At 39.0% G+C, this 14,205-nt stretch overlaps 1 protein-coding gene across 1 annotated transcript in view; it reads left to right on the top strand.

Annotated features, from left to right (window-relative positions):
- Positions 1-14,205, top strand: part of LOC149289848 (histone-lysine N-methyltransferase SMYD3-like) — a 359,885-nt gene that overhangs the window by 67,431 nt on the left and 278,249 nt on the right. The window contains exons 3-5 of the mRNA XM_089490127.1: positions 5,430-5,537; positions 5,811-5,868; positions 7,882-8,018. Of these exons, the coding sequence (XP_089346253.1) occupies positions 5,430-5,537; positions 5,811-5,868; positions 7,882-8,018 (303 nt within the window). The remainder of the gene's footprint in view (positions 1-5,429; positions 5,538-5,810; positions 5,869-7,881; positions 8,019-14,205) is intronic.

Raw genomic sequence — 14,205 nt, forward strand, 5'->3', positions numbered from 1 at the left:
TTCTCACCTGCCCATTGTAGACACTTTCGGCAGTGGACATGGGTCATTATGGGCACCCTGAATGGTTTATGGTAACGTACATCCATATGCAATAAACTGCGATGCACTGTGTTTTGACACCTTTCTATCAGAACCAGCATTAATTTTTCCACCAATTTCAGCTACAGTAGCTTGTCTGTTGGATTTCACCACATGGGCCAGCCTTTGCACACACTTGTATCAATGACCCTTGGCCGCCCATGACCCCATCACCGGTTTACCGCTTTTCCTTCCTTGGACCACTTTTTATAGATACTGACCTCAGTAGACCGGGAACACCCCACAAGATCTGTAGTTTTGGAGATGCTGTGACTCATCTAGGCTTCCTTACGCTTGCCCATTTTTCCTTCTAACACATCAACTTTGAGGACGAAATGTTCACTCGCTGCCCAATATATCCAACCCACTGACAGGTGCCGTGATAACAAGATTATCAGTGTTATTCACTTCATCTGTACAATGTATGTGGGGAAAAAACACAAAAAATTTAGTGCATGGAAAGAGTTAAACTACCAGCATTAAAAATTCTCTGCCGTATATATGGTTTGGTGGGTTGAATTGGTCAGGTTCAAACGTCCCAAATAGGGCATGGCACAGTATGACCAAATGTCAAAATGATAAATTAAAAAATGCACAGCTCCCAAATGGGCCCCTTTAGGGCATGTAGAGCGATTGTGAAGGAGGGAACAAAGGGACTTGGGGAGGTGATGACTGGGGAGGGGGCACTACTGGGGTGGTCAGCACAGGGTGTCTGAACGCCTAAAGCCGGCCCTGATCACGACTCACACTTCCTTTCAGGTTGGCCTGCGCCATTTATTTGCTGTGTGAACCGCATGGTATTGTACTCCTCTGGTCTGTATGTGTGTGGGGAGAGGGAACACAACACTGACTCTGACAGTCTCCTCATAATCTGTAGAGTCAACGTGGCAAGTACTTTAGTTTTTTTGTGGGGTTTTTTTGCTGTTGGAGCGGAGGGCCTGATTGTATTCCATGAAGCGTGAATGTGTGTGTATGGGGCAATCAGTATAAAAGACGGCCCTGTTCAGGCAACTTTACAAAAATGAAACAAACATGAAAGTTGGAGTGAGAAAGGGAGGAACAAAGCCACTCCCTCATCTAATATAGCAAAATAAAAATTGATGAATAAAATACATTGAAAAAGGGAGACCTCTAAGACCAGCTCGGAAGAGATTCTATGTATCTACATAGTCCTAGTGTGTTATTTGCAGGGATTGTGATTGACCAAATCTGTAAGGTCTCAATACTTAGTGCATAGGCTCTATAGATCAGAATGTTGTCCACCAATCACAATATAGTGCCATTCTGGCATTGTAATAAACCTGGCTTGTGGAAGCACCTAAGGCCATGGCAATTAGGACACATTTCCTGCTTCCTGTACCAAAAATGCTCCTACTTTTGTTGTTTATTATGAACAGAACTACATATACAGGTTTTTGTTAGATTTCAATACCTGAAGTTTAAGACACTGGTAGCCAGTCATTAATCATGAGCAGGGCTATTTTTAGTGGTGCTCTGGATGTAAAAATGAATTCCAGTTCTGAGAACTGTGAAGTGACAAGTTGTAATGGGAAATGGTTTATTTCGACTCATTAGAAGTTCATTGGTTGAAGAAGCTATTAATCATATTGATGTCCCCTTTTGCCTATTAAAAGTTCCATGACAGTCCATACTGCATCTCTGCTGATTGGCATACCCCGAGTCAAAACTGGCATAATGTGTTCTGACCTGATTGCATAAGTTGGTCTCTTTCCATCTATTCTAGTTTTTAAAAAATATAGTGCTACAATTCAGTATTTATCTATCTATCTATATATATATATCTATATATATATATATATATATATATAGATATATATACTGTATATAATCGCCGGTTCTCTGGGTCGACATCTGAATTCACTGTGTCGCTGGGTCCTGACACGCCCCTCTTCCAGCCCATTTCCCCCTTCTGTCTGATATTCTACCTCCCATGGGAGACTTTACTGAAACCAGGAAGCATCAGCATGTAAACTGTAAAAGAGTCTAACACATTTAACATCTCTTCTAACCCCAATAATATAAAAGGGCCATATGTAATTACTGGTATAGGCAATAGTCAAAAATATGTAGTCATTGTTCATAAATAAATGATCATTGAGATATATTAATAGGCTTCAATGATAGGGAAAAGGGTTTCCCTGACCTTAAGTATGGAATGAAGGATTTGCTGGCACTCTATAGATAGGATAGTAACTTGTTAATGCATGGTATAACTGTGACTGTAAAAGGGCATTACAATATGCTTACAGTGACCACCTAAAATAGGGTTTAGACGTGTAAAGACCTTAGTAAGCATGTTTGAACACCCAATCAGGTGAAGACCAATAGATTGAAATCATCATCCAAACCGCATATAAGCAAGGCATTGGAGAGGTTGAGGTGAGATGTACTTGCCATCCACGGACTCTTCACATCTCAAACACTCCCTCCCTCCATCCTCAGGAATGCATAGAATGCATGACAGATGTCATGAACTAAATACTTCTCCAAGGTTTTGTAAGACTTATTTTGTACTATTTTTGTTATCTACTTTTTATATTCATCATCAATTTTTGTGTTTATTAAATATTTTATCTTTGCTTGCACCTAAGTGAATCTGCTTATTTTTGTGACGCATATATATATATATATATATATATATATATATATATATATATATAATGTGTTGTTCCAGCAATACGAAGTTTGTGTTGGCCCTAAATTTATTACATAAACTTCTTGCACATGCTCAGTAGCAGTCTAACTGAAGCTTATTATTATGCAGTGAAATGCACTAGAGGTCATGCAGACACGGAAATAGGTCTGCAGTACTGTTATGTGAAACAAAAGCAGATAGTGATAATGTTTCTGTGATCTCTGTCCCCATCATCCATAATTGTGATGTTGCAGGTAGCTCCTCGACTGCACAATCCCCACATAATAAAGCATCATACACTCATACATATATCTTAAAAAAAACAAAAAAAATATGTTTTTCTCGACTAAAACGCCTACCAGCCTCTGCCTAAACAAAGGGCTAATGGATACCCCTCAAAACCAGGTGCTCTTGATGTTCAAGAATGCGTTCATACTTCTTTCATATTTTGTTTTTGTTTCTTTAGCATAATCCTAGGATTACACACATTTTGTGTGTGCCTACTCTGCAGTAGCATGTATCTAAAACTATGGGTGTTTTAATGAAAATTTACTTGGTTTGCATCTGGGCATCTATGAATACACTGTTACTATGGAGACATGTCTACTTCAAACATAGCAACCATACGTACTATGATCTTAAACCCAAGACAAATTCCATATGTATGTATATATATATATATATATATATATATATATATATATATATATAAAATGTGATTTCTGGAAGTGTTTGATTGGTGCACTGAGGTAAGCACAATGGTTCCAAAATGATTAATGAACTATACTCAGTGTACAGTGAATACAGTGGCATATTACTTTAAAGTGCACAAACTCCTAAATAAGAATAAAAACACAGAACAGTAAATAAATTACCAAAAACCCAAGAAATTAAAAACAAAGCCCAAATACCGAGCATTACCGTGTAATTATGTACAATCAGACCAAATGGCAAATTGCATGTAAGTAGTAGGAATATGTGGAAGTAATTGTCTGTTATATAGAAATGTGTAATTAATTATACATTAATGTACGTTAATAAATAATAGCGATTGCCCATCCTTTTAAAGGAAAGAAGATGTGTAGCCATTACCTGGTACTGGTAAAAAAACAAAACACAGTCCCCGAAAACCCCTATTACCGTATTTGCTCGATTATAAGACGAGTTTTTTTTCAGAGCAAATGCTCTGAAAAATACCCCTCGTATTATAATCGGGGTCATCTTATAATCAGACCTCAAATAGGTCTGACTATGAGACGACTGCAGGGGACCTGGATCCTCCTGTCTCCCTCCCCCCCCACCCCACTTACCGGTACTTCTGAGTGCCTGGTGTATAGCTGGGGCAGCGTGTAGATGTCTACGCGATTCGTGTAGACAACTTCCGCTGCAGAAGGAAGGAGGTGTGGCTGGCAGCGGGGGTTGTCTGCGTCCATCGCGCAGACCTTCCTCGGCTGTCAGAGATCAGAGTTCCCCGCACCGGTGCCGATCTCTGACAGTCGGCATAGGTCTGCGCGATGGACGCAGACAACCCCCGCTGCTAGCCACGCCTCCTTCCGGCTGCAGCGTAAGTGCGTGGGATCTACACGCTGCCCCGGCTACATGACAGGGAAGTCAGAAGCACCGGTAAGTTGGGGGGGGGGTCGGGGGAGTGTTAAATGGGGGCATAAGGCATTTCTGGAGGCAGAGTGCTCTGAGAAATGCCTTTTTAACCCTCTATACGCCACTCTGCCTCCTGAATGCCTTAAACCTCCCTATATGCCACTCTTCCCCATAATATGCCTTTTAACCCTCTAAATGCCAGAGTGGCATATAGGGGTATAAGGCATTTCTGGAGGCAGAGTGGCACATAGGGGGTCAAAAGGCATATCATGGGGCACAGTGGCATTTAGAGGGTTAAAAGGCATATCATGGGGCACAGTGGCATATATGGGGGTATAAGGCATTTCTGGGGCAGAGTGGCAAGCCAGGGGGCATATGTGCATAACTGGAGAGCAGGTTGGAAAATAGAAGGAAATAAAACCAAAATATTTTTCTCAATCATAGCTTTTATTAAAAAAAATTGTTTAGATGAATTAACATTTACTGGTAGAACTTTTTTCCTATAGGGTCGTCTTATATTCAGGCTTTTTCTTTTTTTCCTAAATTAATATTCAGATTTGGGAGGGTCGTCCTATAATCTGGGTCGTCTTATAATCGAGCAAATGCGGTATTTTAAATGCTAACTGTCCACAGATCACTAAATGTTGGACCCTATTACATATATGCACCTATGTACATAACATAGCATCAGTTCAGAAACCCACTATATAAAAGATCAAATATAAAAATAAATTCCTTAATGCAATCATCCTGTCACCTGCTATAAGCATGTGTAATCGTCCATTATACAAAAAGACAGCAGATCCAATTCAGAAGATATAGAGCAATGATCTCTCCCAATTATTGAGCCACATAATAGGTGCAGGGTTATTGCAAGGTGCAGTGTTGCTGTTGCATAGAAGAGAGATTGCTTCAAATGGCTACATACTTAGACACTTATTTGCCTTTCTGTAGCCCAAGGAACTTTGGTTGTATCGATTAGATGGTTAGAGTGTTTATTTTGAATATATCCTATGTAGGAATCTCATCTGCTAAAAATGGTCATAGGAAATTTATAACATATTTCACATTTTCCTTGTTTGATTTGATCCTACAGAAAGCTGCTTGGCAAGGTCATAAAAGAGAATGTGTATGTCTTAAGAGCATCTCGCCCAATGTTCCTACAGACTCTGTCCGGTTGGTTGGCAGAATCATCTTTAAACTGGTAAGTTGGTTTGGCATACTGGATGCCTATCTTTCCCCACACATCTGCCATCAATTGGATTGTTCACCCACATGGTACTCATACTTTTAAATAATTATTTTTACACTGTTTTATGCTACATAAAAATCACACTGTGCTATCATTTTTTCAACTAGAGTTATACCATGGAAAGTTTGTGTTCCAGCCACCCACAAACCTTTACTTCAGATTTGGCCCACCATAGACAAGATGTGATTTATCATTACCTGATTTTATTTTATTTTGTTATTGTAGCTTCAGCAGTCAGACTGTACTTCAGAAGAGCTCTATTCAATATCAGATCTTCAGTCCCGTGAGTATCTCAGCAGTGCATATAATTTGCAGAGTTACGTTTGTATCACAGAAAATAGAATAAAATGGGGAAGGTGGTTCCAGGATTTACTGGCCTAGGCATTGCCATCTAAGATGTTTATGCAGATGATATTTTTTTTATTCCATTTTACATTGTAATTACAAAATATGTGTTGCCGCTTCACCCAAAAATGAAATGGCTAATAAAATCTCGATGATTTTAAAAATGCTAATTTCTCAGAATTTTACTCTTTACTCATATCCCTTTGCATGTACTTCTCCCATCAAATGCCTATAATATTAATATTATTATTATGATGTAAAGCTAGTCGTAGGCATCAATAAAGATAGTTATTGAAAACATGATTGTTAAAGTGTGTGATGTTGTTTAAAGGGTCCACAAAAAATACTTTGGGGGTTGTTTGGAAGTTAAGGATGTCGAGTATCCCTCTTGCCCACATGCATAACTAGTCCTAGGATATGTATTTTCTAAAATAAATATCACCGTTTGGGGATGGACTAGGGATGAAAAATGGCCCTGACACTTTAATGGCAGTGGTTGCTAAATGACCTAAGGATTTGGATATGTGTAGCCATATCATATGATCTTACGCCCTCACGGTAAAGGTAAGCATGCACCGCCACCTACCCACTGGTTTCCCGGATGGCCAGTCTAGATCCAGTCTATTTTTTGTGTGGATGTTAATTCTTGCTTTTTTCCCAGAAGTTTGAAAACTACACTTGAACAGTCTCATTTTCTTCTAAATGTATGCTTCTAAATGTAGCTTATAGATGAGTCAACCCAGATTATCCTGGTTTTGTGAGAACTAGAGCCCATTACTTTAGCAGTTCATACTTTTGTCTTAACATGTAGTATTAATATTATGTATAAATAAATATTTAACATATTATAAATGTTCTTGATAAAGGATGACACCAGCATTTATGGTATTATAAGTGTCTGTGTGATTTGTTTACAATAGTAAAATATGCTGTACAGGCTTAATTAATGTCTTTATTTTGTGATTTGCACAGTGCAATTATATCCCACAGTGGTGTTCTATGGGCAAATATGAAATAACAGTACAACTTGGATTTATGGAAACAAATGTGATTAAGTTACTGCTCAAACAGGCAGATTTTTGGAGCATATTTTCTTTGAACTGGATGGTTCCCCTTATGATTTCACAATACCATGACTAGGGTCTTTTTTAAAATAAATAAATATATTTTTCAATTTAATTTTACTGATCACATAGTGATTAGTGAGCTGGGATTCCATTGACCTGTATGGTTGCCTATAGTACTTGCAGTCTGGAGAGACCCTCTGGGAACCACGGTGCCGCCATCTTGTTAGAGGCAGCATGTCTCTATCAGTTGGCTTTTGAAATACTCCTAAGAGCAATCTTACAGTACCCCTGACTTTTTTGTGTTGCTGGATGCCTTTATATCGAGGCACTTCAGCAACGTTAGCCTCCTAAGCACTTTTTTTTTTCTTAGCTGCTGCACGCCACCATATTTGAAAGGCATATCCTGAACATCACATACCCCCTTGATTCTCAGCCATCTCAAGCACACATGAAACCAGACTATTGTTGCCAATGTTTTAGAAATTGTTAGATGGTTAGAAAGTGGAAGATACTTTTTATTGGATGGCGAATGGAAGAAGATGCAATGTCACCTAAGCGTTCAGAATCTGAAATGTCTTTTTTTTCCTGAAAACTTATGAGACTATATCTTTTTCTGTGCTGGCACACAAGAAAATATGGAAGTTTTAAGATCCTAAATTTCACATCTGCTTCATTTTTAAACCTCTCAAATTTCAGTAATCTTCAAAAATCTGTCTTTATCCATGTATCTTATTTCATATATTCAATTTATTATGATGGTTTACTGTCTGCAGAACACCTTGTTATTAGTAGACTTAGTATGTATCATGAAATATTGTGTAAAATTCTTCAAAATAACCAATCCACCCTTTACTGTTGTCTCAATTCTTCCACACCCTATTTAGATATTAAAGACCTGAGTGAAGACATGAAAGAAGGCCTCCGGCAGCTTGTTACTGCTTTGGAGCTCTACATAAGGAAAGAAATACAAGATTCATCTCAGCTACCCCCTGGATGCAACATTCTTGAGTACTTTGGCAAGGTATGTGCCAGTTCCAAATTCCAAGACAGCTTTAAACTGTACTGTAACACTGTTGTGATGTTGAACGACCTAGATGGTTAGACGCATGGTTAGACGCATGCCAAAATGATATTAATCCACGAATTTAAAGGTGCTTTCAAGCATGAGTTGTTAAGACACATTCCTTTTTATTTTGTAAATCACACACACACATTTTCATTATATTAATAACCCTTTAAAAACCAAACTTTCCTACACCTGATCCCAGAAGTATAAAAAATACAATATAAGGTACAATTTGGCCATATAGATCATGGGGTATTACTGTAATCAGGGAATGCTTCTGTCACGGAGAAACCCCCAGCGCAGTAACTCACCAGAGTACCCGCTGACTTCGGGTACCAACTCCAACGCCGCCGTTCTCACCACCATCACCGCTCCTGTCACAATGCCGGTCCCAGAGAGCGCGCGTATGTCCCCACCTCTCCTTATTCACTCCTGAATGGAGAAGGCGGGGAACGCGCACCATCGTATCCACGCACGGGGGCAGGGCGACCCCTGGTGGTAGATTTAAAAATGAGCACTGAGAATTATTTCGTGCTCAGTTATTGTGCCATACAGAGCTCTTCCTGATTCCTGTTATTGACCCTCTGGCTATTGTTACCGATTACGCTGCTGTCTCCAATCCTGACCCTCTGGCTATTGTTACCGATTACGTTGCTATCTCAATCCTGATCCTTTGGCTTGATTTCGGACTTTGTTGCTCCTGAGTGCTGTGTATCCTGCATATTGGGTTCCTCACCTTGATCCTGACAGCTTCTGAATATGTTTTGTTTTTTTATTTTAACCTGTTAAAACCTTCATGACGTTCCATGCCATCATGACGGTATGGAAGGTCATAAAAAAGTAACAGTGATGTAAGTCAGAAACCTAAAAAAAAGTAAATGAAAAAACATATATAAATAGAAAAAAAATAAAAAAAAATAAAATGCTCCCCATGTCAGAAGTCTCATGCAATCAAGTGAGACCTCCTTTATTGAATGAATGCCTTGCATTCTCAATGAACACACTGCTCCAATCATGTATAATGAGTGCTGCCGGTTGCCAACTGATTTATAGTTGGATCAGCTGCACACCGAAAACACTGCCTGATTCCTACTGTCATGCAAGACATCAAACTTTACGGCACTGCCGGGCACCACCCCACCTGCAAATACAACCAATAAAAAAAAAAATAACAAAGCACAAATAATAAGCAGAAAAATTACACTACACACATTTTATAAACGTTTTATTAATTTTTTTTTTCTAGAAAAATGACTGTGGATTACAACTCCTATTATGTCCTAAGAGCGATGGGAGTTGTGCAAGAAAAAATGTAAAGATTGTTAAAATGTATCTTTTTTTGTCTAACTTGTGTTTGTATAGTGTATGATCCTTTAAGTCTTTATTTTCTGTGTGCCTACCTTGCCCTATTCAGTGTGCTGTTGCGCAGTGAAATTAGTCATTTACTATGTCCTGTAGAATATATAAAACCATACGTATGTGGGGTATTTCTGTAATCTGGAGATGCAGTTTGGTGGAAAAAAGCAACAAAAATTAATTTTGCAGCTCATTTTGTCTGGGATTTGTGACCAACTGGTTGCGTGACAAGCGCCCAGATGTTCCCAGTGAAATACCCTGGGTTGTCTTCTCCATAAAAATATTTACTTTTGTTGAAGTATTTTGAGCTGGTGGGCTGCTAAACAGTCCCAAATGAGACATAGGCCTCACAAATGTTTGGAAAAGGCAACAGGCATGTTACGTTTTGTGCCTCATATTTTCCACAAAAACATAAAAAAACTATGCCTGTTTTTTTTATCATAGTAAAATATAAGAAAAATGTATTTTATCTCAAATATTTCCATAATAAATATTGTACTATGGATCTAACAATGGTATCAAAATATAGCTTTATCTGACCTTCAAAGGACATTATATAATTAATGTGGGTGCAGGAAACATGCTAAAAAAAGTCTATAGTTTTTGGGCATAAGAACCATCAGAAGGGGTTAACATAGGTGTTTACATAATGGCAACAATAATTATAATAATGTGTTACTGTGCTTTAAAAGAACACCTAAAAAAAACAATGTATACCGTACTTGCTCGATTATAAGATGACCCTGATTTGGGGGTACGACCCCCCAAAATCTGAAAATTAATTCATGAAAAAAAGAAAAAGCCTGAATATAAGACGACCCTATAGAAAAAAGTTTTACCAGTAAATGTAAACTATGTGAACTATTTAATAAAACCTATGATTGAGAAAAATATTTTGTTTTTATTTCCTTTTTTCCAAACCTGCCCCCCCCCCAGTTATGCATATCTGCTCCCAGGCTTGCCACTTTTAACCCTCTAAATGCCACTGTCCCCCATGATAGGCCTTTTAACCCTCTAAATGTCACTGTGCCCCATGATATGCCTTTTGACCCCCTATGTGCCACTCTGCCTCCAGAAATGCCTTATACCCCTATATGCCACTCTGGCAATTAGGGGGTTAAAAGGCACCTTATGGGGCATAGTGGCATATAGAAAGGTATAAGGCATTTCAGGAGGCAGAGTGGCGTATAGAGGCTTAAAAGGCATTTCTGGAGGCTGAGTGGCATTAAGGGGGTTAAAAGGCATTTCATAGAGCACTCTGCCTACAGAAATGTAGAGGTCACGGGGAACTCTGATCTCTGACAGCCGGGGAAGGTCTGCGCGATGGACGCAGACAACCCCCGCTGCTAACCGCACCTCCTTTCGCCTGGAGCGGAAGTTGTCTACACAAATCGCGTAGACGTCTACCCGCTGCCCTGACAACACACCGGGAGTCAGAAGCACCGGTAAGTGGTGGTGGGGGGCATAAAACAGGAGGATCCAGGTCCCCTGCAGCGCTTAGTCTCATAATCAGACCTATTTGAGGTCTGATTATAAGACGTCCCCGATTAAAAGACGAGGGGTATTTTTCAGAGCATTTGCTCTGGAAAAAACCTTGTCTTATAATTGAGCAAATACAGTAATTAGTGTGCATACACCAAAAATCAAAAATGGCAATCATGAGGTAAAAATAAAAAAATAAAAATAAAAAAGAGGTCTTTAGGGTAGGGAAAAACCTTGTTCATAAAACATTAAGCAATATGCAAGTTTAAGTTAAGAGGTTTTGCTTTTCTAGTGGTTTTCCGTCAAACCTTTTCAATAGAAGGCTACTATCTGGAATTCAGGAAATTAAATGAAAATCTTCTGGTGAACTACAGTCTATTGTATAGTAATGCAAGCAGGTTTAGAGAGATAGGAATGTATATATCTCTAACAAAAGATTTTTCCCTACCTTTGGCTCAAACCAAACCAGTGAAATGTTATTTTCATGCTTGTACCATTATTAAGACCTATACAGTGACAACTGTGGAGTCTCTCTAAGCATATTGCTATCTGGTCTTCCAAAAGCAGGGCTGTAATAACAGATGTATTATTCATACCACAGAGGTGCTAGGATCAAATTTGCACAGGCAGATGGAAAATGGTATAGTGTTATATGAAAAATATTTTTATTTATTTTCTCTAATTCACAAACCCGAGTCAAGTCCTAAGAATTTATATACTACCTACACAAAGCATCTCAGCTGAAAAGCCTGACATATTAAATTTGACTTCTAATAAAAGTCTCACAATCGTAAATGTTTAGAAAAGTCTGTATTTTCTATCGCAACCTATTTTGTCAATTCATCAATAACCAGTTTTATGCATATGCCACGTGTTCTAAACATATTCCACGTGTTCTAAACCATATGCAATGTGTTTTCTGTAGTAGTTAAATTTGATTATGGTGCAAGAAAATGCATTGCAGGAAATAATAACACGGGCCTAGGGCCAGCAAGCTCAGAATTGATCCTAATTAAACCAAATCCCTATTAACTAAACTCATCAGCCTTATGTCTGTGAAGCAGTGCGGGATACTAAACCTAGTAACTCAGCTGGCCATGTACCTTGGTACCATGGTACCTTTCTCACTAAGGGGTCTCCAGCAGTGAAGCACTTTAGATGTGTTTGCTTTGACTATATCTCTGGTTGTTTATGCTAACCCTGTGATACATCATTTGTGCACTAGAGGTGCTTTAAGCTACGCGCCTCACATTGTCTCTACTTTTAAAGTCTCTTCATCTTCCTTTACCACATTTCAGTGGAATCCTTATTTTTTAACTGAATACCACCACATTTTGCCCTGCCTCCAACCAAGAAACAAAATATAATTGTTTAACCCCTAAGGACCAATGGCATTAAATAAGCTTAAAAAGCAATCAAAGGTAACCAGATGTCAAAATTCCAAGTTGAAAAATGTAATTGTGCATGTCCCAAATGTGGCCTTTTAGCCCCCAAATAACCTGACGAACCCATTCATATGTGGTATCACTGCACTCAGGAGTGTTTTGAAGTGACATATACCAGGAGTTGTAAATGTATGCCTGAAGTACAATTTGTGTCAAACTCTAAGGAGGTAAATTGAATAGGCCAGCTTCAAAGATGTCCCAAATAGGACATGTGGACAGGTTTACCAGATTTGAAAAAAATAGTTTTGAAATAGCAAATTATATCTATGATTAAGCCCAATAAAATAAACAAAACTCATCAGATACGACCACTATCTTATTGAGGAAGTTTTGTGTTTGTATTTTTGTCCTTTGCTATAAAATAATTATGAATTGTAACTTTTTAATATTTTGGCATAAAAGTTAAGTTTTATAATTACGGTGGGTGCACTCACTGCCTTTTAAGTGATGTAGGTAATACTACTTGAAGCCTGTATGTGAATTTTTGTAAGTTTTAGTTTTACAAAACAGGAAAGTCCAAGAAATCAATAGCACATTTACACCGATCAGCCATAACATTGTGACAATTGACAGGTGAAGTCAATAACACTGATAATCTTGTTATCATGGCACCTGTCAGTGGGTGGGATATATTAGGCAGCAAGTGAACATTTGGTCTCCTAAGTTGATGTGTTAGAAGCAGGAAAAATGGGCAAGTGTAAGGATCTCGGCAACTTTCACAAGGGCTAAATTCTGATGGCTAGACGAGTGGGTCACAGCATCTCCAAAACGCAGGGCCGGCCCTACAATGGAGCCCCTCTCACTCCTCTGCGAGCCCTCTAGCTCGGTCTCGGTGCCGGCTTGTAATGCTGAGCGCCGGAAGTGACGTAAATTTCCGTCGCTCAGCATTACAAGCCGGCACCGTGGCAGAGCAGGGAGACTCGCCGCAGGACTGTTTAACGGTAAGTACAAAGGGGGAGGGTAGATAATGGCGTCGGCGAAGTTTAAAATGCGACCCCCCCCGGCGTCGGCAGGGGGGGGCTTAATTTTAAACTTCGCCCCAGGCGGCATTAAGTCTTGGGCCAGCCCTGCCAAAACGGCAGCTCTTGTGGGGTGTTTTTAGTCTGCAGTGGTCAGTAAATATCAAAAGTGGTCCAAGGAGGGAAAAGCGTTGAACCGGTGGCAAGGTCATAGGCAGCCAGGGCTCATTGAGGTACGTGGGGGTGAAGGCTGGCATGTCTGGTCAAATCCAGCAGACGAGCTACTGTAGATCGAGTTGCTGAAAAAATGAATGCTGGTTCTGATAGAAAGGTGTCAGAACACATAGTGCATTGTAGTTTGTTACGTATGGGGCTGCGTAGCCACAAACCAACAAACCAGTCAGGGTGTCCATGCAGTTCCGAGTTATGTTTACAAAGAACTGTTTGCTTTGACGGAATGTTGCTTATCATGTGACCAGCTGCAAGACGGGCAGAAGACAGATATTTTTATTGTGTCTGTACTAACCCTCTTATATATTAAATAAAATGCCTCTTTTGACACTGTAACCAAAAAAGTTCATATCAGGTAAAATAATATGATTGATTTGATCACGTATATGATTTATAAGTAAATGCACACAAAGGTTGTGTTTAACATTGGAATTAGACTACAAAATGCTTTTGTAATTTGCTGGCATGACTCAAATTTAATTTAATATGTGTCAGTATTTTTGACACTGTGCTGTATCATCAATAGTCTAAAGAAAAATATTTTTTAATTGTATTTATTTTAGACAAATTTAATGAAATGTTTGATTAAGCTTGTGGGTTGTTAATGGAGATGATGAGAGCTTCGAGGTATGAGCTGCAACAAAACATACCTCCTTTCATCGTACAGCT

Source organism: Sceloporus occidentalis, unplaced genomic scaffold, assembly GCF_023333645.1.
Source record: "Sceloporus occidentalis isolate IW3139 unplaced genomic scaffold, rSceOcc1.0.p SCAF_42, whole genome shotgun sequence".
Classification (NCBI taxonomy): domain Eukaryota; kingdom Metazoa; phylum Chordata; class Lepidosauria; order Squamata; family Phrynosomatidae; genus Sceloporus; species Sceloporus occidentalis.